The sequence below is a fragment of the Chrysemys picta genome, chromosome 3 (assembly GCF_011386835.1).
Source record: "Chrysemys picta bellii isolate R12L10 chromosome 3, ASM1138683v2, whole genome shotgun sequence".
Taxonomy (NCBI): Eukaryota; Metazoa; Chordata; order Testudines; family Emydidae; genus Chrysemys; species Chrysemys picta.
The window spans coordinates 159,045,999-159,072,525 of NC_088793.1; the positions used below are offsets into that span (position 1 = coordinate 159,045,999).

Genomic DNA, 26,527 nt, shown 5'->3' on the forward strand with positions numbered 1-26,527 from the left:
ATGGCCTTTTCCACATTAGTTAAATATGGAATGCTAACCACTGTGTGATCCCCTTAGCATGCCTGTAACACACCTCTGGTCTACATGGAAAAGTGCCCCCAATAGTGCTCAGCATTTCAACCAAGAGTCCTCGGCTGTGTAGCTGCATACATGGCTGGCACGTAGCATGAACTTACTAGCTGCTTCCGGCCAAGGGCGGGAGAGTGAAGGAGAAGGGGCTTCAGGGCTCACAACTTCCTTCTCTCTTTCTCTGTGTGGGAAATGAATGACTTCCTGAATTTCATCTTAAAATTGATGAGTGGAATCTCTCACCCCATTTTCCTTCCTTTTTCCCCCTCACTCCTCATTCCTTCAGTACCACACGTTCATTATCGCCACCTGTGCATGTCACACATTCTTCCTACTCCCTTTTATCTTTCTTGTTCCTTCACTCCCTTTCTGTTCCTCATCCTACATACCTTTTTCTCTTGCTTTCACTGTGATGCAATGACTAAGAAATGGTGCCAGGGCATTTATGGGAGTTCACTTAAGAATTATGGGAGTTGCGAGCTCTTTTTCCTCAGTTCCTTTTAGCTCTCTTACTGCTTGCAGAAGGCCTTTTGAAATTTCTCAGATGCCACTGCTTCAGGCAGCTGTACCAGGAACTGTAGACCTACTGGGCTGTCGATACTTGGGTATGGTCCCATCAGTTTAGTTACCAGTAGTTTAGTACTCCAGCGCAGATACAGCCTAGGAGCTGGTAATTCAACATACCCACTCCAGGTGACTGTATAACATGAAATATTGTATACTGTAGTGTTTGAAGTCAATTAAAATATTAGAATATCTTTAATTGGACAGTTTTTCAGGTAAATAAGATAGCTGCCGTTACTTGTTTGGGGGGGAAGAGGGGAAGGAACCCAGGGATTTGAAAGAATCATTGACCAAGTAAACAAGATCTTTCTCAGACAAACGCACACCTTAAACTATGTTCATCATCCTTTCCTCAAAAGATTTTAAGTCCTCAATATGATGGGCCATATTTGTCTCTAGTGAGTACAATGATGCCAGGTGAGTTTGGCCTACTGTATCTACAGAAAACAGCGGAATAAGTACATGATGTAATGGCTCCCTTTTTACAGTTGGAGGGAAACAAACATTTCCATTGTAACTTGCTTAAATCATAGTTCAGGCCCAGCATATTTTGAATCTTTAAACTATTGTTCATAAAGAATCTTTGCCTGTCCACTTTTACCCCATATGACTTGAACATAGCTTTGGGGAAGCGGGGGAGAGAATAAACGTGGCTGGCTTCCAAGATCCAGTTTTTTTTGTTGACTTGGAACATATTTTGCTAGGAGACCTACAATTAAAATGTTCAATTGGTTTAGCAGAGTAATTGCTGTTGTGAAGACATTTGACAGATTTATGATTTTGGAAGTTATGTCTTTCAGCTAGTGTTGAAATCAAAATTCAGAGTAGCTCCAGGGACAAAATAAACCTATTTAATTTTTGAGTCGGCTTCTTAAATTTATAATTTGATTCTAAAATAGTAGTGTACAACAAACTGATTGCCTTGTTTTCAGAGATGCTGATCATCCACAGCTCCCACTGAAGTCATCTTCACTGATAATTAGGCTATAGTTTCTTAAATTTTAAAAAAAAAGATCTGAGCTTCCTATTGCAGAGAGTAGAGAAATAACAGCAAAGATGAGCAGGTAGCTGTTTAACTTTTTTCGTATTGAATAATCCTAATCAAAGATTAGTGAGGGTACGTCTATACTTACCTCCGGGTCCGGCGGTTAGCAATCGATCTTCTGGGATCGATTTATCGCGTCTTGTCTAGACACGATAAATTGATCCCGGATCGATCCCGGAAGTGCTCGCCGTTGACGCCAGTACTCCTGCTCCGCGAGAGGAGTATGCGGAGTCGATGGGGGAGCCTGTCTGCCGCGTCTGGACCCGCGGTAAGTTCGAACTAAGATACTTCGACTTCAACTACGTTATTCACATAGCTGAAGTTGCATATCTTAGTTCGAAGTGGGGGGGTTAGTGTGGACCAGCCCTGAGTTACTAAGAGAGGAAGCCAGATGAGTTTTGAAGCACATTTAGTTTCTGACTGCATTTACAGGGAACCTTGTATGCATACAGGGAATGTTTTTAAGGGCATAATAAATTGAGTTGTGCTATCTGTAGGAGATCCTCAAGTGCTATATAAATCCAAATTTATTAGCTTCCACTGTCATTTCTTATCCAGTAGATCTTTCTCCAGACTTTAATTACCTTTGTTCTCCTTCATGGGAAGTTGTTCCTGGTTAAGAACACTTCTGAACTGTAGAGGACTGTTTCTGCTTCTACATCAAATCATTGAGCAGTGTGTGTACCTTAGAGTGACGCAGAGAGCGTTTTGACGCTTCACATCTCCTCTTTCAACTCTTGGCCTGAAAGAACAAGCATCTCCAGATTTTTTTTTTTTTTTTCAGAACTCTAATATCTCAGCAAGGGATGGGGATGCAATATATAGAACAGATTGACTGAGACACGTAGCCTGTTTACATAAACAGAAAGTGACTTCCCTAGCATCTCATTTTGCTCAGTACTTTTCTGTGAATTTTTGTGGTCTTGATTAGGACTGTATGTGCAGTGGTCACTAGTGAATGGTGCCAAGTGCTTTAAGCGCAGAGTGATGAGCTTAATAATAAGGACATGGGTGTGGCATGCAACCTACCTTGTGTATTCTACTAACTGTGTGCCATTATCTTCCAGATGTTTCTTACTGTGTACCTCAGTAACAATGAACAACACTTCACTGAGGTGCCAATTACACCTGAAACCACCTGCAGAGATGTTGTGGAGCTGTGTAAAGAGCCTGGGGAGAGTGACTGCCACCTGGCTGAAGTGTGGTTTGGCTCAGGTATGAGAGATGCAGCTTTTGTGATCATTCTATTTGTTTGCTTTTATTGTTTTTATTACCATAGCACCTAGAGGCCAAGGCCTCATTGTGGTAGGCACTGTACAAACATACAGTAAAGAGATAGTCCCTGCCCTGAAGAGTTTACCATTTGCCTTCCTTTCCGTTAAGCTCTTCACTGGAAATACATGCTATATATGCAAGACTCTGTAGTGACTGGAGAAATGTAACGTCCTGCGGGTCTAGAGACTGAAGGCTGAGCAACTGACAGGGGAAGGGATTTTAAACAAACGGTTTAATGTGTTCTGGGGATTTATGTAATTCCAGTGCCTCATGAACATTTTGGAGACAGGATAACTGCTAAATGAAAAGGTGGGAGTTGAATTTTTAAGTCATGAGAATTAACAATACTTATGCTTTGAGAGCCCAAAGAGGTTCTCCAGCAAAATCAGGGAAGATCAGACTTGGCATTCCTCATATTTATAACCTTTAAAACAAGCAGCACATTCTTTTATTATTACGTTTTAAAAAACAAACAAACAAAAAAAGCTTCCAGGCCTTCATACAGCATAAATAACCCCCCCCCCCAAAAAAAAACAAAACAAAACAACAACCCTGACACAAATCCAATTTTAAGTGACCTTCTAGGAAAGCATTTTTTATTGTATAATTCACTGATTGTACAACTTCATCTTAATCATCACAAAATCCAGAAAGAAAGACAAATGAAATCAAGTTCTTGGTTTACTTCGTTGCTTCATTATTTTGAATTTATAGTTACTATGAATCTTTGCTCTTAAATTTATTTTCCAAGTGGTGTTGTACAGCTCACTGGAAGAGAACTGTGTATACATGCTTTTAGCTAAGAAAGAGAGAACCTTGGAGTTTGCATGTCAGTTAGGATCTTGATATAGTCCAGGGGTAGGCAACCTATGGCACACGTGCCAAAGGTGGCACGTGAGCTGATTTTCAGTGGCACTCACACTGCCCGGGTCCTGGCCACTAGTCTGGGGGGCTCTGCATTTTAATTTAATTTTAAATGAAGCTTCTTAAACATTTTAAAAACCTTATTTACTTTACATACAACAATAGTTTAGTTATATATTATAGACCTATAGAAAGAGATCTTCTAAAAATGTTAATGTATTACTGGCACGCGAAACCTTAAATTAAAGTGAATAAATGAAGACTTGGCACACCACTTCTGAAAGGTTGCCGACCCCTGATATAGGCTCTCATCCTGCAAACACTTATGCACATTTAATTGTCCTTTTGAGCTCAGTGGGACTTCTTCCCTGTTTTTGCAGACTCAGGGCCATAAAACATAAGGAGTTTTATTTGTAAAACCCAGTCATTAGCTGTATCGGTTGTATTCTGGAAAGAGATCCTTTAAAGACTAGGTAATGGAGACCAATGCACTTTCCAAGAAGAGATGCAGAATCAAGCAATAAAGCAATGACCTATGTGTGTGGTTTTATGCATCACCTATCCTTGTGATGTCTAAATGCTGTTTGTACAGCTGTGGTCATGAGCCATATAAAAATAAAACTGGTATCTATGGAGTGTTCTCTTTTGTAAGAAGAGGCAAGTGAAATTTGTTTTTTTGGGGGAAAAATTGAACTAATATCCTATATTCTGGGAACTCTTGTGTTTACTAATGGAATTTTGTATTCATTTTTCAACACAAGCATTTACTTACCTTTCTACAAAACCAGTATTTACTGGTCACAAATATAAAAGCTATCTGCATGTTTTAAATTGCATTTCCTAGCAAATAATTTAAACAAGGTGTAAATTTTTAACCAATCAGTTATGGTGGATTCTCCATCACTGACCATTTTAAAATCAAGATTTATTTTTCTTAAAAGATCTGTTCTAGGAATTATTTTGAGACATTCTATGGCCTGTGTTCTCGCCTAAGGTATCACGGGACGATCACAATGGCTCTTTCTGGCCTTGGAATCTATTAATCTATGAATGAAAATGGTGTAAGGCAACAAAAAAAAAAAGATGCCTTGGTGTAGTATGAAGTAAAAACACATTTAGAAAGGGATATATTTGATCCGAAACAACTAATGTGCCACCAGTAGTGGCCAATTATTTCAAGTGCATCACATTTTATCCTGTGAGAAAATTGCTGTTCAACTCTTCTCACCTTTAAGATGAGGCTGTGCAATATGAGTCCACTTTATTTTGCAGAGATTTAGGAGCTAGACAGTTTAGAAAAATTGTTTTCAGTGGCAGGCAGCTATATAAATATAGTTATTAAAACTGTAAAGTGACTTAAAAAACAAACAGGGAGACAGGCTCTTCCACTGCTGACGAAGAAACAAGAACTATGAGGTTCATCTTGAAAAATTAGGGCTCTCCAAATTAAATTACTGGGGTACTCTTTGGGTATCACTTCCTCCTCCTCTCTTTTGTCTGGTCACATGTTACAACAAACTTTTCTCTGGTTCAGGGAGTTTTGGCTTCTGTTCCTGGAGCCTATTAAATCTCCTGTGAGTGTTGGCGAGTAGATTTGCTGGAAACAGGCATAAGGGGCTCTTTCTGCAGGAGCTATACATACTGTCTCCACAGTGCTCCCATTCTCTTTTGGTTTGAGGAATAGGAGGCCAAGCTTTAATAAATTGTGATCCTCTGTGTGGCATCATATACCCTGCTACTAGATCACTTTTGACTAGGAAAACTGTTTCTACTTCCTTAATTACCAAGAAAAGTAATTAAAAGGAAGGAGTATGTATGTTATGTGGCTTTTAGATACAAGGGAGGAAGAAGTGAAAACAGAAGACTTCTGAATGATCCTCTTTGTCCTGTCCTTGGGTAGTTTGTGTTTGATTTCTATTAGAACTTGAAAAAATCTGTTTTGACCTTCCTTGAATTCACCAGTTAAGTGTTGACAGCATCCTTGTGTAAAGGGCAGCTTCTTAATTTTGATTACACAGTTCTGATCAGAGTATTTCCTAGTTCACTAGGAATGTGCCTCATCAGTCTTTTATATATTCTTTGTTTAAGAAGATGTGAATCTGACAGAGGTACCTTTTTTGCATTGGGGTTTAACAGATGAAGAGCTTTTCTAGCTGTCTAGACAAGTAACCGTTGGGAGACTGCTTTTTCTGTAACAGTGACCTAGATGCTTATACTGTAAATCTAATCTCTTCCGACAGTGACTCCAGAAAATTTCCCTCCTAGACAGCTTCAACATAGCTGAGGAATTTTCATTTAAAGAAACCCTTTTTATATTGTTAAAGAAGCCATTCAGATACTATTGTATCTGTGTTTACTTTAAGCATGAATGCCCCCTTATAAAACTTAACACCACAAATTCCTTTTTGTCTAAAATTAACATTTTACCTCTGAGACTTAGAGTTTTTCTTTTTTTAAGCCAATTCAAGATGAAATGCTTCCTGACTTAAATCATTGCCCTCTCAGCCTTATCTCTGCCTTGAATTTGAAAACAGCAGATTCTCAATCCAATAGCAACAAAAAATTGCCTCCATCATCATGGACATTTACTTGTATGTTTATATCACATCATTCACCCTCCATTTGCTCTTGTCTTCTAGAGTGTAAGCTGTTCAGGTCAAGGACTTCTCTTTTCCTATGGTTTGTACAGCACCCAGGGCAATGGGGCCTTGATCCTGATTGGGGCCTTTAGGTGCTGCCATAATATATAAATTATAAATAATAATGGAAGTTCCACATATGTGGAATTTACTGTTGTATCTCAGACATTATCTATACTCAGGAAAAAAAACTGTTTACAAACAAGGTATTAATATATTGTTGTAAAAAGCCTAGTATAGACAGAGCAAGTTGTAGCCTTACCTTGACCAGCTCTGTCCAGATGAATCCTAAGCTAAAGTTACCTCAGCTGGGTACATTGAGGTAAAACTACAGCTTGTGTCTACGCTAGGATTTTTACATTGCTAACTCATTGTAAACACAAGCAGATTCCCCTCCACCCCCCACCCCCCACCCCCCCATGTAGATGAGGCCTCAGACAACGCTGCTGTTCTTATTTATTCTTTAAATAATACTTAACCATTTACGTGGTTTTTAGCTAGGAAAATAAAAAAAATCATTGCTCATGTGCAAAGATGGAAGGACCCTAAGTCACTCTAAGCACTTTCCACCTCTAGATCCCCAGTCATGAAAAAGTGGTAAAATTGCAAGAGAAAAATATGTTAGGGAGGGAGAGAACAGGTAGATGGAAGTAGCATACACAAAGGTATTCCACTGGGCCAAAGATTGGTCACTCTAAAACTCCTGTAGGAGTCAAAGGGCCAAAGAATGATGGACTTGAAACTTATTTATTTATTTGTAAAGGCCTGATTTCTGGTTGCGAAAGAGGGGAGCAGGAATGGGAAAATTAATTTATGCATATAACTTTATTTTAGCTTAAAAAAACTGTAGATTAAAAACTTAGAAGAATTCGCAGCTTCTTGGATACTTGCCACGTGAACTTAGACTTCCTATTGCCGCCTTCTCCTCCTCCTTTGTTTTCTCTCTGAGGCACGAATCCGAGATCTTAAGTGTTTGGCCTTTTCAGAATAATCAAAAATTAAGCCTGTCGTCATCCAAAATGCATACGATCTAGCAGGAAATAAAATTGGCAACAAATTCTGCTTTCAGCGGTATTGTGCCAGATTAGTGGCTGATGTAAATCAGCATAACTACACTGAAGTCAATGGAGCTTGGCTGACGTACGCTGTCTGAAGATTAGGCCCAACAACTTTTACCAGTGAGCATGAGTAGCTTGGGGCACATCAGGAAAAGATGGATGAACTGGTCACCACAGTAGAGTCTTTTCTTTGTCCATACTGCTTTTGTTGTAGGATCCTTTCCACCCAGACAGGGCATAGAAGAGACATTAGTGTCCAATAATATCTATGTATTGTGAGGTTTTGTGTCATGTGTGCCTTTAAAATTCAAAGGTTATAGGAAGATTTTAATATATTAAAGGGGTTCAAAAACTTTCTCTTATTGATATAAACTCTTAAGGGTTGAATGGTGTTTTAATTAGGCAGATAGTGTCAAACATACAAGCTTGCATATTTTGACCCGAGTTATTGATATCCTAAAAAATAGTACTTGAATACTTAACCCAAAAGTCTTTATCTGAGCTTGAGTGCCTAAAGCTGCAGTCAAGCAGTGAGTCACCATTTGTTGGTATAATTAAGGGAAGAAGAATCCTTTCTTTGGCCACCCTTTCTTTTTTTGGCCACTGACCCTAATTCACAGTGGCATTGGTAGTGAAAGCTTCTCCATAAGATTGGCCTCCTGCCAGTCCTTTGGTTGCCATTTTAAAGGCATGGAGAAATAGTCTTATCTGAGGTACCGCAGAATTGGAGGAAAAGCAACTTTAAAATTGGTTCCTTGAAATGTTAAAAAGCTCAAATGATTTCAAAATATAGCACTAGCCAGCTATAGACCAAAGCCATAGACTATCTGCTGGCAACCACTTGAGTTGCAGCATTGCCTGGAAGGCCAGTTTGCACACTCCTCTTTCATAGCACCAGATTTTTGTGGGTTACTTCCTTGTTTTTAGAGGTGTGTATGCATTTTCAGCAACGCACTCTGTATAACTCCTATGTTTACATGTTATTGTGTCAGTTAATAAAATTTTGGGGATTTTTCTCCCGCTCACTCCACAGTGTTTATGGTGAGTGTTTATGTGAGGCACAAAAAGCATTAGAGGGATGTGAAAGAGGTCTTACTGTATTGGTGTTATGCTTTTTCAGAGCGCCCTGTAGCTGATAATGAGCGGATGTTGGATATTCTGCAGCACTTTGGTGTCCAGAGAAACGAGGTTCGTTTCTTCCTTCGCCATGAACGTCCCCCTAGCCGGGAAACAGGTATGTAGTGATCTGAATTGCTCAAATCTGACTTAAAAGAACAAACTAATTAAAAAAAAAAACCAGGAGTACTTGTGGCACCGTAGAGTATTCCTGTCCTTTTTGCGGATACAGACTAACACAGCTGCTACTCTGAAACTAATTTCAGGCATTCTTAAGGCTAGGTTAACTGTTGCATGTATTATGATGGCTACAGTCTCTCCGACAAAGAGCCGGGGATCCTCGGGGGCACTGTTTGGTCTGACCGTCATTTTGCCTGCAAGAGAATGCTACTGCCAAAAAACTTAGACTCACTACGTACACTAAATATGACTTCTATTAAGTTTCAAGCAGAACTGGGATGGTTTAATTTGTTCTCCCCCCTCTACCCCCCCCCCCCAATTCTTGTATTATCTACAGAAACCCATATTTGCCAAACTACTTTCTGTCTCTATGGGTTTTATACAGCTATCCATCACCATGGTATATGAGCTCATTCTGTGTTAAATAGATTGGCAGTAGCGAAGTCTCTACAGGACTTCAATGTTCCCCCAAGAAGTATCTGCTTTTTTTTCTGCTATATTATAGTTACTGTGACAATTGCCCATTTCCGCCTCCATTTGTTTATAATCTGTCTTCTGTGGGTTTTACCTGGAGAATATTTTACTGCTGTGTTGCAGAATCAGTAAATATTATTTGGCAAATTTAAAAGATGTAATATTTTACCCTTTCCAGCTGTTTATAAACCTGTATGTGTTTTGGTGTTCAAATGCAATGCACTTGTCTTTCACATTCTTGGAATGTGATAATTAATAAAATTGCTTTGTGATTCTAATTGATAAAGCATATAAAAGCATATATCTTTCGGTTTACAAAATAATGTTCATAATCATCCGAATTCTCTCCTGGAGCACCTTTAAGATTTTTACTTTTAAATGAATGTGAAGTGACGGTTTGGGGGTGTTTGTTTTTGTTTTTTGTTTTTTTGTTTTGGCCATTTGGTCTTCATATTTCTTTCATTAAAAGTGTTTTATGTACATTAAAGTCAGTATGATATAAACTAGGTAAGGAAATCTTGAAGCTCAAGAAATTTCATATTGATGATGAATAAGGAGAATGAAAAGCTTATTCTAGACCACATTTATCTAATAAGACCCTTCCTCTACAATTTAGATGGCTGGGCATAGTTGTTGTTAATCCAAACTAATCAGGATTCAGAACAGAGGAGGGGTGTGTCTGTCTGACTTTAGTTTGCCTTAACTTGGCCAGATGCTGTATCCACATAGAAGCAAGAACACTGCCACATTTAATAAGTCTTCCAGTACCATACTCTCACAGTGGGCATAATGTTAGTTCGCAAAATGCTGCATAAAGATGACTTCTTCCTACAGCATACAGGGGGCATAGGGTGAGGTATGATTTGGCACTTGGCCTCTCAGTATCTTTAGTATGTAAACATTTCCGTAGAATTGAACAAGATTGTAGTTTTTAGGTAAAGATGCTTCCTGATAATTCTTGTGGCAGTAAATGTACTGGATTGAATTAAACCTGGAGACAGATCCAGTGTAAAATAAGTATTTTCCCCTAAAAGTGTAAGTATCCAGCCAAAGATTCAAATGGTAAGTATTAATGTTTTAGGCAATTCCCAGTGACACTAATTTAAAAGCAACATCCAAATGACATTCCAAAATGCTTTGGTTCACTTGCATTTTGGTCCAGATCATACCCTATGCAGCCATTACCTGTGTATGGGCCAGGCTATTTCAGGTTTCATCTCCTGGAGTTTGTCATATTCATTCAGGTTAGCAGAATAGTATATGGTATGTGAGCCCTTGACTTTAAGTATATAGGGACAATTGCCTAAGATGTTTGCTGACGGAGGGAGAAAATATTGAACCTACTTATTTGGGTCTTCTAAGGGCTTGAGTTCTTGTAGTATACAACCATTTAAAACCATCTTGCCTTTCAAAAATAAATGTTGACATTAAGTCACCATAATAAAAAAAAAACCTTTGTGATTAGAGATGAAAATAACCCACATCACTAAAACTTTTGTTAGTCGTATGAAAATACTCCCCCATCACATTTGTTTGTTTGTTTTTTTTGTTTTTCCACAAAGTCATGGGGTGAAATCCTTGTCACTGTGAAGTGATGGGGGTGGCGTGGGCGGCAGGTGTTGGCCATTGACTTAAATGGGGGCAGGATTTTACCACATTTATCACCGTGGTTAGTGTGCTACAGAGTGAGACTTCTACCTGAATTCTTGTTTAAAAAAATAAATGCCTCTCTGTTCAGAAGAGTGACTTGGGTTATTGAATGATCTTAAATAACATTTTTTTTTTTAATAGCATGTAGATTTCTCATTCACAATAATGTGACCTTGTGCCTCCTCTTCCCCCCCGCCCTCCCCGAATTTGCCAAGACAAACCACCAGGTCTACATATCATCCCTGCACCAGAATAGAGAATAAACTCCCTCTGTTATTGTTTTGGCTGACTGGGCTCCATTTTCAAATTCTTATCTGTCTGCCCATGTGAAGTACAGATGTCCAGTAATGAGAATGAAGTGTCCTCTTTTACTGTTGAAACAGTTAACCCCTTTGCTTATGAGATAAGGAGAGGAGTTCATGCAGTAGATTTTCCTGGCCTAGTGCTCGATTTAATTTTCATTTAGCATTTGACTGCTTTAATTTCCATGAAGAGAGAAGTAAGGCATGTGTTGTAGGGCTCTCCATATCACCAATGGTGGGAATAACCTTGTAACAGCCTGTTTAGTAAAACATCCATGGTCTGCAGTTATGTTTATTTTAGTATTGCTAAAGGTAGGGCGAAAACCAGAATGTCACACAGAATCTAAACAGAAAGACAATGCATTCCCTCTCCTTTGCAAAGAACGTTGTGTGTCAAGGGAGCAGCACAAATATTTCAAGTGTTACATTCTCCTTGAATGTTGTGTGTGTTAATCTAGGGAATGGACAGAGGCCACAGGATCCGAGCTTAAAGAGAAATGGTGTAAAAGCGCCTGGTGATCGACGACTAGAGAATGGGGTAAGCATTCAGTTTAATGTCTCTCTAATGCAGTTAAGCAGAGCCTTTCGTTCTGAGTCACTGGTGCAAATCCAAACCTGGCAGACAAAGGTAGATATTTTGACGGATCTTTGGTGGCTGCTCTGGAAATATGCGGTCAGCCCCCTCCACAAAAACACCCTTGTTGGCAGTCTCTGCAGAGACGCTAAGAACTGGAAAGGAATAGACTGAGCTACCCAGTTCCTGCCTATCATCCCCACTGGGTTGAAATGCAGTGGCAAAGGCCGTCTGAGGAAGCTTGTGCTAGTGTGCACCTGTTCTGTGGCCAAGCAGAGCACTTCAGTCTCAGTGCTTTCAATCAGATTCCTGTCATCAGCATTAGATCTGCAGAATGATCGTTTCATTTACCCTTTCTGTTAGCTTATTGCTTATTTTCCCCAAATATTGCCAAAGATATTGTTCATCTTGGTTCTGTACTTCTAGTTGAGCTCAGTTGATCAGTTTCTTAAGCGTTGAAACCACTGCCATCTTAACTGCAAGTTTCCAAATCCAGGTTTAGTGTCTGCCAGTTATATAATCTGATGACTGGGCCAACTTCGAATTGTGACTTAAACTCTGATTCCAGAAAACAAATTGATCTTAGACTGCTTTGTAGGATGACTTCTCTACGCTCAGGGATCCATCCTGCAAGGTGCTGTGCATCCATCAAAGCACTTAATTCATGCTGATCTTAATCCAGAGGGGTTCTTATAAAATATTTTTTAGACATTCACATTGTGCTATTTTGATTTCAATGGGCTACTCACCCAGTGCTTTGCTGGGTTGGGGCTCAGTACCTTACAAGCTCCTACAGTGCCTTTGTACCAGTGGTTCTCAACTTATTTATCATTGCGGGCCACATATGCAACTCTTCATGTGTTATGTGGGCCTCATCCACACAATATATATATACTAGTTGTATGGTCCTGAGGATGTCACATGGGCCGCAGCTGTGTGCTGATTGGGCTGCAAACAGGCCACTGGTTGAGAACTGCTGCTTTATATGCTCTACTGAAAGATGATCAGACGGGCTAGTATTTCATAATAGATCCACATTTATTTATTAGAAGTGGCATTTATTTTTATTAAAAATAAAATTAAAAAGCTTTATATAAATTTTAAAAAGGTATCCTCTGGGACTAATTGTAAATACAGGATGCTGGTAGATAAATTTGACTCAATATATTCTTTTTAAAGGCCTTTATTCTTTTGTAATAACTGAACAGAATACACATTTTCAAAGTCTTTGAATTTAACATACTTTGGATTTTCATTTGCAGATCAGTGTTCCCAGAATGGATATGACTCTGGCTGAACTGCAGGAAATGGCATCACGCCAACAGCAACAAATTGAGGCTCAACAACAAATGTTGGCTAACAAGGTAAACTTGAAATATGTTTGTTTACAGTCCAGGAACAAAAGATCAGAAGAGTCCCTTCCCCCCTCCTCCCGAGTACTCTCAGTACTTTGGCTCCCTTTTGTACATTTGGATGTTAATCTCAATAAGTGTTCAGTTCCTAGCAGTATTTTCTGATAAGAGGTTTATCTGCAACATTTTAAATAGCCAACAGTTTTAATGCTGATTAAATCAATCGCACAGCTTGCTCAGATGATAGAGCATAACACCAATGTTGTCATTCATTGTAGTGGCTCAGCCAACCCCCTTTTGCTCTGTATATTCACTAGCTATTCACTGGATTTCATCAGTGAACAATGCTTTTGTCTCTTGGTGTAATACTCTCCTGTAACGATCTTGCTTTTTCATTATAGAGTTCAACATGTCTGGCTTCCTAGGGCAGCCATCTGGAAAAGATGGGCTGTAGCTGGTAAAAAGGAATTTGTAAAGTCTTTACAGAATAAGTCCTCAGTTCCTGTTCAACATAACTAGTGATGGAACAAGGGGAACTAGTGAATCAACAAAAATAATTCTGAACACTCCTCTGCAAAATCAGGGTGCCGACTTTGTATTTGATTCAGGGATCGGGAATACATACTGCTCTTGGGAATGTCACCATCAGTTGATGAGCAGTTGTCTGTGAACCCATTATCTGCTGGCCTATCCTGATGTGTTTCCTGATATCAGGTTTGGCCAGTTTCCTGTTCTTTGGAGTGTGTTGTACTGGAGAAGCAGGGCTGTATTGGTGCTTCTGGGCAGATTCAGTCTCATCCCACCATTCTTTCTCTGCTAGTAACCGTGCCTCGCTCTGCTGCCAGGTCCCACCGCTGGCCTGTCTTTGTCTGCCACAGCTGTGATCGGAGTAGGACCAGCATGGAACAGAGAGCAGCTTTGTGCCTACAGGGCTAGATTGGGAGGTTAGGTGGGTGGAGAGTGGGATGCTTCTGGGAGAGGGAATAAAGAGTGGACTATGACAATAGGCAGGGAGGGTGGGAGGGCAGAGTTTCCTTGGCTTACATCCCTCATTTCATTATCTGAATCAGCAGACTGGTCTGTAGAATTCTATGGGTTAATGCATGAAAAGTTTAAATATGGGGTATTGAAACTCTTGGTTCTCCATACCAATTGTAAGGTTATTGGAATTTCAGTGAGTCTTACTCAGTTGGGTGCTGGAAGCCAGTTTCATAACTTGACTATAGCAAATGCAAAGTGGTATAATAGCTTTTAATACCAAATCCTTCCCCTTTTTCAAAAATATCCACTGAGACTTAGTCTGAATTTGTTTGCATTTGGCAGTACAAGGTGGTGTGGAATATCACATGTAAGCACACATCAGGGATATAGTGACTGGAAGCATTCTCATATTAACATATTTCATGGTCAGCTCCTAGCTGAATCTAACTCTAAAAAGTGACTGGGGTTTTTCTCTTGAAGTTAACACTGCCAACAAACACCTACTTTGCCTGGGTAAATTAGTCCAGGGCAAAGCTCTGTGTCCCTAATCCCTAAAGATTAGAGATGAGTGTCATGTGCTATCAAGAATGAATCACTGTTAGGCCAAACTCACCTGGTTATATAACACTTAACAACTATGAATAACCAGCCAAAAAATAATGGGGAATAGCCAATAGTGTTAGAAATAGCAATCAATCTAAATCAGCACAACATCTGTAAGAACAAAAATAGAAAATACTTATTCCAAAGGAAATCACACAGGAAAAACTGGATGTACACAGTTTCTCAATTTGCACTGTGGTGGTCTTCCAGCATCTGCACAAATAATCTGGATGACCATCCATCAGGCAGGTTTGCTCTGTGGCCTGCATCTTGTAAATAAGTTGTCTATTGGATGTCCTACAAAAGAATTTGTTTCAACTGGGATGCCTCTCTTTCCTGGAGGATTATTAGGAAGTCCAAGTTGTTCGCATACCCAGTCTTTTCACCCTTCCTGCTGAGTTACTCCTTTCATTTATGCTCAAGGCCACCTTCCAGCTGAATCCTGTCAGATCATCTCTGAAGAAAATAAACCAATTTTTGCTTTCTAGAGCAGTGATTTTCAACTTGGGGTCTGCAGACTGTCTGAGATTTCTAAAGGGGTCCATATTGCCATTTGAAACTTTTTAAGGGGTCCGCAAATGAAAAAAGGTTGAAAACCACTGTTCTAGAGTGAGGCTGTGATGTTACTAGCTTGTATTCCCGAGCACCTGGGGGGCGAGGGGGGAAACACCAAACTGGTGCAGCCTAGGATACTGCAGGTGCTACTTGGGTTAACTATGAAAGTGACCCATGTCGCCCTTTTTTCTTCGTGATCATTAAAGGCCAATATTTTCAAACACGACTAGTGATTTTGGGTGCCTCAAATTCTGCCCAATTTGAGATGCCTTAAAGGGGCCTTATTTTATTTTTTTTTTTTAAAGTGCTGAGGACCCACCACAAAACACTGGTCATCTTTGAAAATCTGGGCCATGATAATTTGATGGGGTGCTTAAATAACCCTTGGTAACTATTCTCCATTAACCGCAGGAGCAAACTACCAAGGGAAGCAGTGGCGTATCCATGTCTTGAAGTCTTTATATCAAGACTGGATGCCTTTCTGGAAGGATTTAGTCAAATACAAGCTATTGGGCTCAATATAGGGGTAACTGGGTGAAATCTCTTAGCCTGTCATATACAGGAGATCAGACTAGTTGATATAATGATCCCTCTGCCTTTAACCCAATTGTTCATACATTTTAAGATATGGAGATGCTTTTCTAGTGCAGCATCAATTTTGTTGTAGTAGCTGTGATCATTACTTTCCTGATCTGAGAGATCTGATTATGGGATAGAACCTTAATATGCAATACATGACATGCTACTTTATCTCTTAAGACTACTACATCTGAGATTATATCCATCAATACATTACCTTGATCAAGCATATAACCTATTCAAAATTATAATTGCTTCCTGTCTCTACCTGCAGGAGCAGCGTTTGAAATTCCTGAAACAGCAGGATCAGCGACAGCAACAGCAAGCTGCTGAAAAGGAAAAACTTAAGCGACTAAAGGAAATTGCTGAGAATCAGGAAGCCAAGTTGAAGAAAGTGAGGGCGCTCAAAGGCCATGTGGAGCAGAAAAGACTCAGCAATGGAAAACTCGGTGAGCAGCTCTAGAGAGGTCATATTGGGGGGTGGTTGTCTGAAATAGCTCATAAAACATTCTTGGACTGTGGAACTTTCATTTTAAAATTTTTAAAGCTTTTCAGTTAAAATGTTCCTGTGCAGAGTCAATCAACTGAATGTTTTAAAAATCTGAAAAATATTTTTAAAATATCTGTTAGATGATCCCTTTGATCTCCCTGCAAATGGTAGTTGATGCTTAAAGTAAATTTTCTTTTTGTCCAATTTAATTTTAAATGTCCAAACAATGTTTCCACCCCATCCCTGGGAAACTATATTCTTCAGCCTAGTATATTTTCTTTAACTTCCTTATTATACCCCCTTTGAATCACATTAAATATTTTTTCCATCCATTTTTCCATATCCTTAAATATTTAGGCTGTTACATCCTCCTTCTTTAGTCATCACTGAAAAAAGCTCTGCATGGCATATTATCCATGCTGCCTTTAGAACAGGAGCTGGCTTCTGAGTCACAAAAGTGGTATTGTGTTTAAAAAAAAATAAATAAATAAACTAGAGTCTACTTTTATTTTTTATCTTGCCACCAAATAATGTTTTGGGGTGTCACATCTTGGCCAGTTGATCATACTGTCACATGCTTATTTCAAATTTCATATCAGCTCAAATATTTTCTTTCCCCTTCTATATATAGTATTGTGCAATGAGACTTTTTTACAGCAAAGTTTAAAGAAAAATAGTCTTATTCATGTCAAAAACACACCTGGTGCTTTACAGATATAAATTAAAGCAAGGCCCCAGGCCTGAGCAGCTTATAGTATAAATCAAAGATAACGCAATGAGCAGACATCAGCTAATGAGTGGAAGGCAGTAATGGGTCGACAAAATAAACAAAGTTGGGAAAGTGCTGGGAGAATATATGTTATCGGTGACCGTATATTTATGCCCGCATCTGTAATTTACACTCCATGCATCTGAAGAAGTGAGGCTTTTTACCTACGAAAGCTTATGCCCAAATCAATCTGTTAGTCTTTAAGGTGCCAGCGGACTCCTTGTTTTTGTGGATACAGACTAACATGGCTACCCCTCTGATACTTGGCAGTCATTTTAGTTGTCATGTCTCATTAGCTACTTATAAGACATACAATATTATTTAAAGTTTAACGTAATGGGTTCAGACAGTAGAAATTCCTGATTTGGAGTGTCTCGATAGGATGCTATTTGTGATAAGCTTGTAAATCCATTCAGAGATCCCAAGAGATTTGATGACCTATTGAATAACTTGTGTGTATATATACTCAGTCATTCATGCTATCTAACATTAAGACTCTGCATAGCGTAAAGGCACCTATCTGTGAGTATTACAGGATTAATTTCCATGAGCAGTTCCTGCATGATGCTGGCTTTAGCTTCCTCCTGGTAACTCCGCCTGATAAGTTTGTACTTCAGATGACCAAAGCAATATTTATTTTGGTTGTTTCTCACCAACGCATTTGATGCACAGAATTATTGTTAAATTTGGGATTTACCGGAACTAACTTTCCTTGCTGTATATTTTGTAAAGACCCAGAAAACAAATTAACTTTCGTGTAAGAAGCACCTACAAAGGATTTTTGTGTCCAATTCATTTGTAACTGCCTGTTGTAGACCTGGCTCCAGCACTGTTCTGAAGAACTGCAGGGCGTTCTCTGTTCTCTTAACTGCTGCCTTGGATGCAACCCACACTTGGTTCTTTCTCAGCTGCAGCTATTGTGCTTTCTTCCTTTCTAGTGGAGGAAATTGAACAGATGAACAGTTTGTTCCAGCAAAAGCAGCGAGAGCTGGTACTGGCTGTGTCAAAAGTAGAGGAACTTACCAGACAACTGGAGATGCTGAAGAATGGCCGGATTGATGGTTACCATGACAACCAGTCTGCTGTAGCTGAGCTCGACCGACTGTACAAGGAGCTGCAGGTAATGGCAAATCTGCTTTGCAAATGAGAACTTCCAATAATGGCGAAAAGTTGGTAGGTCCACGTCTTGTCTTAGAAATACAGCACGTTTCCATTCCTCCAACAGCCATAGAGCTGCATGAGATGTATTGTGAGAGCAGCATATCTATCATATTCAAGATAACAGGTGGAATATACTGTATTGAACAGGTTGTATATATTGTTAAAGCAAAATTGACTAATCAACAGATTGTTATGAAAAGAAGGAAAAAGTAACCCCAATTTGTGTCCGTGACTTTACCTTTTAGAATTCTGTTTATTTCCTCAAGTGCCTCCTGGTCTTCATCCTGAACGCTGATCTGTTTTTTGTTCCTGGTTTGTTTTCCCCCTTTTGAATGTATTCAGTTGAGGAACAAACTGAACCAGGAGCAGAATGCCAAGCTGCAGCAACAGAGGGAGTGTTTAAACAAGCGCAACTCAGAGGTGGCAGTTATGGATAAGCGTGTTAATGAGCTGAGAGATCGACTGTGGAAGAAGAAGGCAGCACTGCAACAGAAGGAGAATGTACCGGTAAGGACTGGATAGCTGTTGATAATCCTGTTTAGTTTGCTGCCCAAACAATATTAAGTCAAGACCCTGCTTGTGGGGAAGGTTGTTCTTCTCTATCCCTTGGTGATGATAGTCTTGTATTATTAAAGTGCTTTTCATGCTGCATCTGTGTTAACCTACTTAGTGTTCATAGGCAAGAGCTCTCTTTGTGCTGCTGTTAGATTTTTCAGATAGCCTTGTTTTTTACAGAGCTGGTATATTTACTTGGATTGTAAAGAAACTTTACTTGTAATAAGAGAATGCTACTGTTTTTTTATGCCTTTTTTCCTGACTCCTGTAGTGGTCTGTGGTGTGTATTGCCATATTCAATTATTTGTACTTGCATTCTTTATTTAGATTTCTTCAGATGGGAATCTACCCCAGCAAGTGGTATCTGCCCCAAGTCGAGTGGCAGCGGTAGGTCCTTATATCCAGTCCTCCACCATGCCACGTGTTGCCTCCAGGCCTGAACTTCTAGTGAAACCTGCATTTCCAGAGGGATCCCCAACTTTGCAGGCACCCGATGGTCCTCTGAAAACACAAACTCTGCCGAATATGAGAGCTACGGGTGTTTCTCAAGCTAAAGCTCCTGCTGGTAATTTATCTAATTCTCAGTTTCTATTAAATTCCTTCCACAAAAGCTTTTTTAAAACTTCTTCTACTCTCTCTAATGTCTTTACATTAGTACCCCAAACAGTATTACAAGATTAAAGATTAAAATGACTCTGCTGGTTAGCGATTTTACTGTCATTACAGAGAAGGAGACCAATTCAGCATCTCTGTATCCTAGCAGATTGGTTGGAATCCTGCAGATGTTAAACTCAGTCACGAAGCAATCCAAGATCCTTTTATCACGCATTTGGGGAATAAAACCTGTAACACAGGCTGATGCTTTACTATAAATGTTCAGTCATTGGTGGGGTCGAGGGGAAACGGGCTGACCTTTGATGGCAAATTGGTATGTAGGGAGCCAGAGTTTGATTTCTGGTCTTGTTTCTCCTGCTGGTGTAAAAGGAGTGCTAGTGGGCTTGGCATGTTCTTTCTGTGCAATTCTTGCCATGAGATGTTTCACTGGTTAGAGGTAAAGCAATGTGGAAAATTTGAGAGATGTAAAAACATCCTTCATGCTTGCACAGGGACACAAGACCTCTGAGAGAGAAATGCATAAGAGAAACCCAACAGATCACAAAAGGGGGAAAGAGGTTGAATTGTGCAGTACTCATTGCTCCTCTTCTTCCTTCCTTCCTTCCTTCCTTCCTTCCTTCCTTCCTTCCCCATCACTATTATTTAAGAAATAGTCATTGCCCAGAAATGATGCAAATATCCTTCACTACTCGGTAAATATTTTGGAAGTAGAGACTAAAATTGTTGGAGTGGAACTCAAGCCTTGGTGTAATAGGGACATTCACCCCTTGAGTGCCTCCTGCTGCTATGTGTAGAACTGCAGTCCTTTCCCCCCCCTCTCCTGTGATCCATTAAGGTTGGCAACCTCACTTTGAGGGGTCTACAGTGCCTCGGCCCTCCGGCCAGCTCACAATCCAAAATGGACTTGTTACCCCTGAAAGGTTTCAACAATGCTGTTATCTACCCTCACCAGGGTCTTCAGCCCTAGCTCTAGGCCCTTTAAATGCAGCTCTTTACTTGGCTTTCTAAACAAGCCTTGTCCCCTTCTGAGGGTTTACACCACTTCACCAGTGGGGGAACCTGGGCCTGCCCACTACTCTGGGCTCTGATTGATTGGCTGCTTCTATGCAGTCTCTCTAGGCAACCCTGGAGGACCCACCTTGGTTGCTCCATTCCTGGGGTTACGTGTAGTAGGACTGTGGGGCCTCCAACAGGAGGCCACGAAGGATCTGGTACACGGCATCACACTTGGCTGTAATGAAACCTAAATTTTAATCACCAGTGTTCTCTGTCCTGTATCCCCCTTTGATTCCCTTCTCTTGAACCTATGACCTTGCTCCAGCCCCTGTTTTCTCATTTGTTGTCCCTGGGAATCAGCTGATCCCTGGTTCCATGGCTCCTTGATTGAAGAGGAGTGGGCTTTTAGTTTTAGATCTCAAATTGGCTGCTAGCCTTGCTTTCTGTAGTGAAACCTTGCTATGTGTAGCGCTCTGCTGCTTCTGCATGAGATTGACTCAAACTCTAGTTATATCTTATCTCTAGCATGGTCATAGTCACTGGTTACCAAGAGGTACAACTTCTGATCCTTTAGTTCAGGACAAAATTTGTCTTAAAAGTTTGTCCATTTCTACTGCATTAGAAGGGTGTTATATTGCAAATATATAGTGAAACTCTTTACTTCTACAGTATTGAAACTAAGAACAAGATCCATGCAACAGCTTGTTTGTTTGTTTTTGAAGCAGATTTTATATCTGCTCCAGTGAATTTAAAGATCATCCCTCTCTAATTGTGTCTGTGTGCACATTGAATATATGGATGATTTTTCTGCTTTTTTGGATGTCACTAGCTGGATTTACTACTGCTTTGATGCATCATATTTTTCTTTAGTTTGCATTAAATGTCTTTTTTCTCCATTTCCCCCCCCCCCACCACCACCACCACACACACACCATTTCTTGTTTTACAGACTATATTTTATTAGCCAAGGAAAGTTTGCATACCAACCAGGAGCATGCCAGTGAAAACAGCAGTCTAGGAGATTTTGCCTAAAAAAGTTACAATCCCAAAATGCAGGCAAATGCTGACATTAGTGAGCTTCACTGCTCTGGGAAATGTAAAAGTTATGTTAATTTTTTATGTTGTAATTAGAGGCAAAATGTGTCCAAGCCGTGCAAAGGATTGTTTAAAAAGCTGAGAAATCTAGAGTGATATTTATCTTAAATTATATGATGGAGGAATCTCATTTAATGAAGAGGCTAATGAACAAAGGTCAATAAATGAAAATGGTTTTAGTTAAAACTGTTTTTTTTTCTTCCGTCTACACACTAGGCCCTACAATCCCAGGTTCAAAACCTCCACCGGCTGTCCCTGAATGGTGTATTTCAAATGCAGACAACTTCATTAGCCAAGGACCAGTCTCTTCTTCAGCAAAAGGAAATGTGACTAATGAAGGGCAAGGTGAGTTCTTATTCATCTTGTACAAAAGTTATGTTTTATTCGTATTTGCTAATCTATACACTGGTGAGAAACCAGTTAATGACCGACATTTACAAGTTGATGTCTATAATTCATTTTAGTAATAGAATTGAAGACAGTTGTTTTTGAAGGTTACTGTAGCAAACCTACTAACAATCTACTGGTTGTTGGTGTTTGTTTTTAACGCCCCTAATTTTGTTTGGTGTTATTACAGTAGAGAATATTGCCCGCAGATCTGGTCTGGTTTGGTTTGCATCTTATAATGTACAACTTTTCTTGGGGTCTTTAGAGTATGGCATGGGGGAGTAGGATTATATATAAGCTTCCCTATACAAGTCCATACAGTGACAGAAGAGTGAAATGGACCTCTTACTGTTGCAACTGGATTCCAGATATTTGCCTTAATTCTGCCTTTCCTCTCCTTCAGGTGGTGATGGAGAGACTCCACTACGAGAGAAAGAGAAGAAAGTGCGTCCTTTCTCAATGTTTGATTCTGTGGATCAGTCCACTGGAGGGCCAGCACTGGGCTTGCTGAGAAAAAACCAGAGCAGTGAAGACCTCCTGCGAGATGGTCAGGTATGCGGAAAATGCATAGTCCTTGTCTAGTTTTGCACTTATCTCATTTTCCTGCATTCCAGGAAATCCTTCTATTAATGATTGCTGCACAGCTTCACAAACACTGCCTTAATAAAATTGAAAGGGCTCTGGTTCTTTTAAGGGAATACTAGAAGGGAATTGTAGGCTTCTAAGGTGAGTACGTAGCTCTCAAACTCGCCCTCAGTCTACCTACTCTGAATATTTATCATGTGCAAATAGTTGTGCTTTTCACATTTGCTTGCATGCGATCAATATTTCCTTGCTAAGGTGCTATACAGAACCTGTGCTTTAAAACAAACTGTTTAGGTTTGAGTATCTGTTTATAATCTATTAACGTAATTTGGTAGCATCCCTCAGATCTTAAATAAATCACAACAGAATTCAGTAATCTGTGACTAAAAATTCAGGTGCTACATGTGAAAATAGAGGATACAGAAATTAGAATAAACTTATGTATGTATCATTGTAGTAAATACCCTAGCTAGCCTTACAGAACTACTGTGATTCTTCCATAATTTATCACTTTAACAGACCCTTTCAACTGCCAGATATTTAAGACTTTCTGTGGCCAATCCAGGGATTGTGTACAACAGCTGTGATTATAATTCAAATCTTGGTATTTCATGCATTCTTATGAATAAAAATAGACCATAAAAACCACTAAAGAAATAATCACATCTGTAGCTATTGTGCTGTCTACCCAGTGTCTTTCCCACCAGATCTGCTAGAACACCCTTTTTAACACAGTGCTAGATTAGACTTTCATTAATTCAGCTATGTTTTTGTCTTGCAGATTGCCAATAAAAATGTGACGAAAGTACCACCGCCAGTTCCCACTAAACCAAAACAGATAAACTTACCTTATTTTGGTCAAGCCAGTCAGCTACCTTCTTCTGAAACTAAGCTTGATGGAAATCCACAGAAGCTGCCTTTGGCTATTGTAACTATGGGGAACAAACAGAAGTCAGCAGCCCAGCAGATCCAACAACGAATCTCTGTGCCTCCCAGTGGTCCCTCCGCTATCCAGGACCAAGTTCTTTCCTCATCCAAACAAGAGAGCCCACCTGCAGCAGCTGTGAGACCTTTCACCCCTCAGCCATCCAAAGAAACTCCACTTCCATCATTTCGAAAGCCACAGACCGTGGCTGCGAGTTCAATATACAGCATGTACACACAGCAGCAGACTCCTGGGAAGAATTTTCAGCAGGCAGTGCAGAGTGCTCTGACGAGGGCACAGACCAGAGGCCCACACTTCCCAAGCAGTAAGGATGTGGATGTCTTTCACTTTCATTTGTAAAGTTACATGGGAACTGTAGGGTGTATATCACTTTCTTGAGGAACCAAGAGGGATATGGAAGCTATAAATCGTTAGCTACTAAAGGTCAGTGTTTGTAGCAGAGAGAACAGTAGTGAAGTGTACAGTATCAACTCCCCTCCCCCACCCCCCTCCAAGATGCTTGTGTAAAATATGGTTACCTGTATCTGTCCTGTTACCCTGGTCTCTAAAACAATACCTTTCTTCCAACACTGGGGAGGTGTTTATTTTAATAGCTGTAGGATAAGGCTGGCTTCTAGCAGGTTCAAAAAGATACTATATTCTACCTTCTCACTGTACTAGATAGTTCTTTTTGTTGGTCAAATACTTAGTTTTCTCTTTCTGAATTGCTTCTCAGTGTATGGCAAGCCCGTGATTGCTGGAACCAGCGCACAAAATCAGTCACAGCAGATGGAGAATGTCTACTCAAATAGCCACGGCAGTCCGGAGCCCGAAATGGAGACAATAGCTTCTGCCCATGAGAATCATGAAACTGAAAGAATTCCTCGCCCACTCAGCCCTACCAAACTGTTGCCTTTCTTATCCAACCCTTACCGAAATCAGAGTGATGCCGATTTGGAGGCCCTAAGGAAGAAGCTGTCTAATGCACCAAGGCCACTGAAGAAGCGTAGTTCTATTACTGAGCCAGAAGGTCCGAATGGGCCTAATATTCAGAAGCTTTTGTATCAGAGAACCACTCTGGCTGCCATGGAGACCATCTCAACCCCATCATATCCATCTAAACAAACCTCCACGTCTGCCAGTCCTGAAAGCCCAACAGAAATCCAGAACCCTTATTTAAGCACAGAATCCGAGAAAGAAGTGGTTCCTTCCACATCTGAAGCAGCCATCACCGAGGAAGCAGAAAACACAAGCACAGATCAGAATGAAGTGCCTCTACCTTCAGCAGGGCTAGATAGCGTGCCTGAGGTAACATCAGACAGTGATGCACTCATGCAGTCTGAAATGGAAGAACCAAGTCTAGAGTCATCAGAACCACTGGAAGTTTACATGGAGGAATATCCTCCATACCCACCACCACCTTACCCATCAGGAGAACCAGAGGGACTGGGAGAGGACTCCTTCAGTATGCGACCCCCTGAAGTCACTGGACAGTTTTCCTTACCTCCTGTAAGTACCAGCCCCTCTAGTTAGCCTAAGATTTGAGTACTTCATAGGTCATTTTAGGTTTCACCAATAGAACCTGTGCATTGCACTATGTAGTAGGTTGTAGAGATTTCCTACCAGCATGTGGGAGAATAGTCACCTTAGCAGGCTATAGGTCCCCCTCTGTCAGTGTCCAGTCTAGCTGTATTGATATCCTGTTTTCAGCAAAAGTATTTACTCTGGTTAAAAATTTCAAATAGTACTCAACACAGAACAAACCTAGAGTTTCTCTTAGGGTTTGTGAAAACGGCGCTCTCAGCATAAATCTCCATTTCACTCAAAGCTAATTCCATTTTAGAGGTAATAAAATTGTGGTTTTGAAATGATAAATGCTTTTTGAAATCTGTATTCATGTTATTATTGATACTTGGTGGAGCCTAATATGCTTAGTCCTGGACCAGACTGTATACTGGAAATGTACTATCTAAACAATTTGTTGGTGCTAAAGGCTATAGTTAACTCTCATTCTAAAATTGGCACCAGCTACTTGCATCCATTTTACCGAAATTTACTTGTTTTTATGATTCTCTACAATTTCAACTAATTAGCATCCATTAGTGGAGGTTACATGAAGATGGTGCCACTTACGAGCTACTAAAATAAACAGTAAGAAAAGTGAGATGACAAAACATGCCGCACAACCACTGGTTTAGAACAAAAATGTTAAATGTTTTCAGTTCCTCACACACTATAAACACACACAATAGGTTGGTGTACAAAGGTGGGATTCTACCAAGTCAACTGGAAAGCAGAGATGCTAATAGCTTTCAATCAAGTTCACTTTCAGTCTTCCGATGTTGCATGGAATACCAGTTACCTTCCCCTCCCCTCCCACTTCCACCATCTCTCCCTCCCTTCCCCCTCCAAAAAAAAAACAAAAACAAACTTGCAGGTGTGAAGAATTTGAACAATCAGGATTTCCCAAATCCCAAGAACTCAATTCAGTTGATCACCTTTGAGGCCATTTTGAACGTGTTCTGGAAGCTTTTCTCTGCAATACTGATTCTAGACTGATGTGAAGAAACGAGTCAAGAAGTTGAGCCCACACTAGGATATTTGGGTTTCTTGACAGGCTGTTTGTTGGAAAACCCTGGCTTTTTGTAATTTATTTTTCTGGAAATCTCAAAGTCGTGTCAATTCACTTGCAGATCATACATTGGTTCTCTTCATCTGCTAAATGTTTTGTTTCTTCCTGTGTTTTTAAATGAACAGAAGCCAACATGACTCACTTCTGTTGACCTCTTTTGCCCTGACATCTGTCAGTAGGAATTTGCATAGCCCTATGAATAGTTTTTCTTGCTGCTGCACAGGCAGCTGGGGATATCGCCATTTTTAACAAATACTCATTCTCAACAATAGAGTGTTGGGCTTAAAATAAGTATTTGTAAAGTCAAAATTGTTTCCAACACAGCTGTAAAAATGTTAACTTAGATCTAAATATGGTTCTACAGGATCCCTCTAAAATTTTCTTTAATGTAGCCAGGTGACTTGTTTCTATAATCCCTATTCCTACTAATGAGTTTG

General features: G+C 40.0%; 1 protein-coding gene across 6 annotated transcripts in view; it reads left to right on the plus strand.

Annotated features, from left to right (window-relative positions):
* The window catches only part of TP53BP2 (tumor protein p53 binding protein 2), a 61,265-nt gene that overhangs the window by 21,204 nt on the left and 13,534 nt on the right, over positions 1 to 26,527 (plus strand). For all 6 annotated transcript variants that reach the window (XR_010600210.1, XR_010600211.1, XR_010600212.1 and 3 more), the window contains exons 2-13: positions 2,746 to 2,893; positions 8,635 to 8,748; positions 11,695 to 11,774; positions 13,073 to 13,174; positions 16,155 to 16,329; positions 18,078 to 18,259; positions 18,643 to 18,807; positions 19,183 to 19,420; positions 21,778 to 21,906; positions 22,352 to 22,500; positions 23,315 to 23,783; positions 24,195 to 24,967. Coding sequence is in view for 2 of the 6 variants with exons in the window: in XM_008175183.4 (XP_008173405.2) it covers positions 2,746 to 2,893; positions 8,635 to 8,748; positions 11,695 to 11,774; positions 13,073 to 13,174; positions 16,155 to 16,329; positions 18,078 to 18,259; positions 18,643 to 18,807; positions 19,183 to 19,420; positions 21,778 to 21,906; positions 22,352 to 22,500; positions 23,315 to 23,783; positions 24,195 to 24,967 (2,724 nt within the window). In the remaining 4 variants the exon portion in view is untranslated. The remainder of the gene's footprint in view (positions 1 to 2,745; positions 2,894 to 8,634; positions 8,749 to 11,694; positions 11,775 to 13,072; positions 13,175 to 16,154; positions 16,330 to 18,077; positions 18,260 to 18,642; positions 18,808 to 19,182; positions 19,421 to 21,777; positions 21,907 to 22,351; positions 22,501 to 23,314; positions 23,784 to 24,194; positions 24,968 to 26,527) is intronic.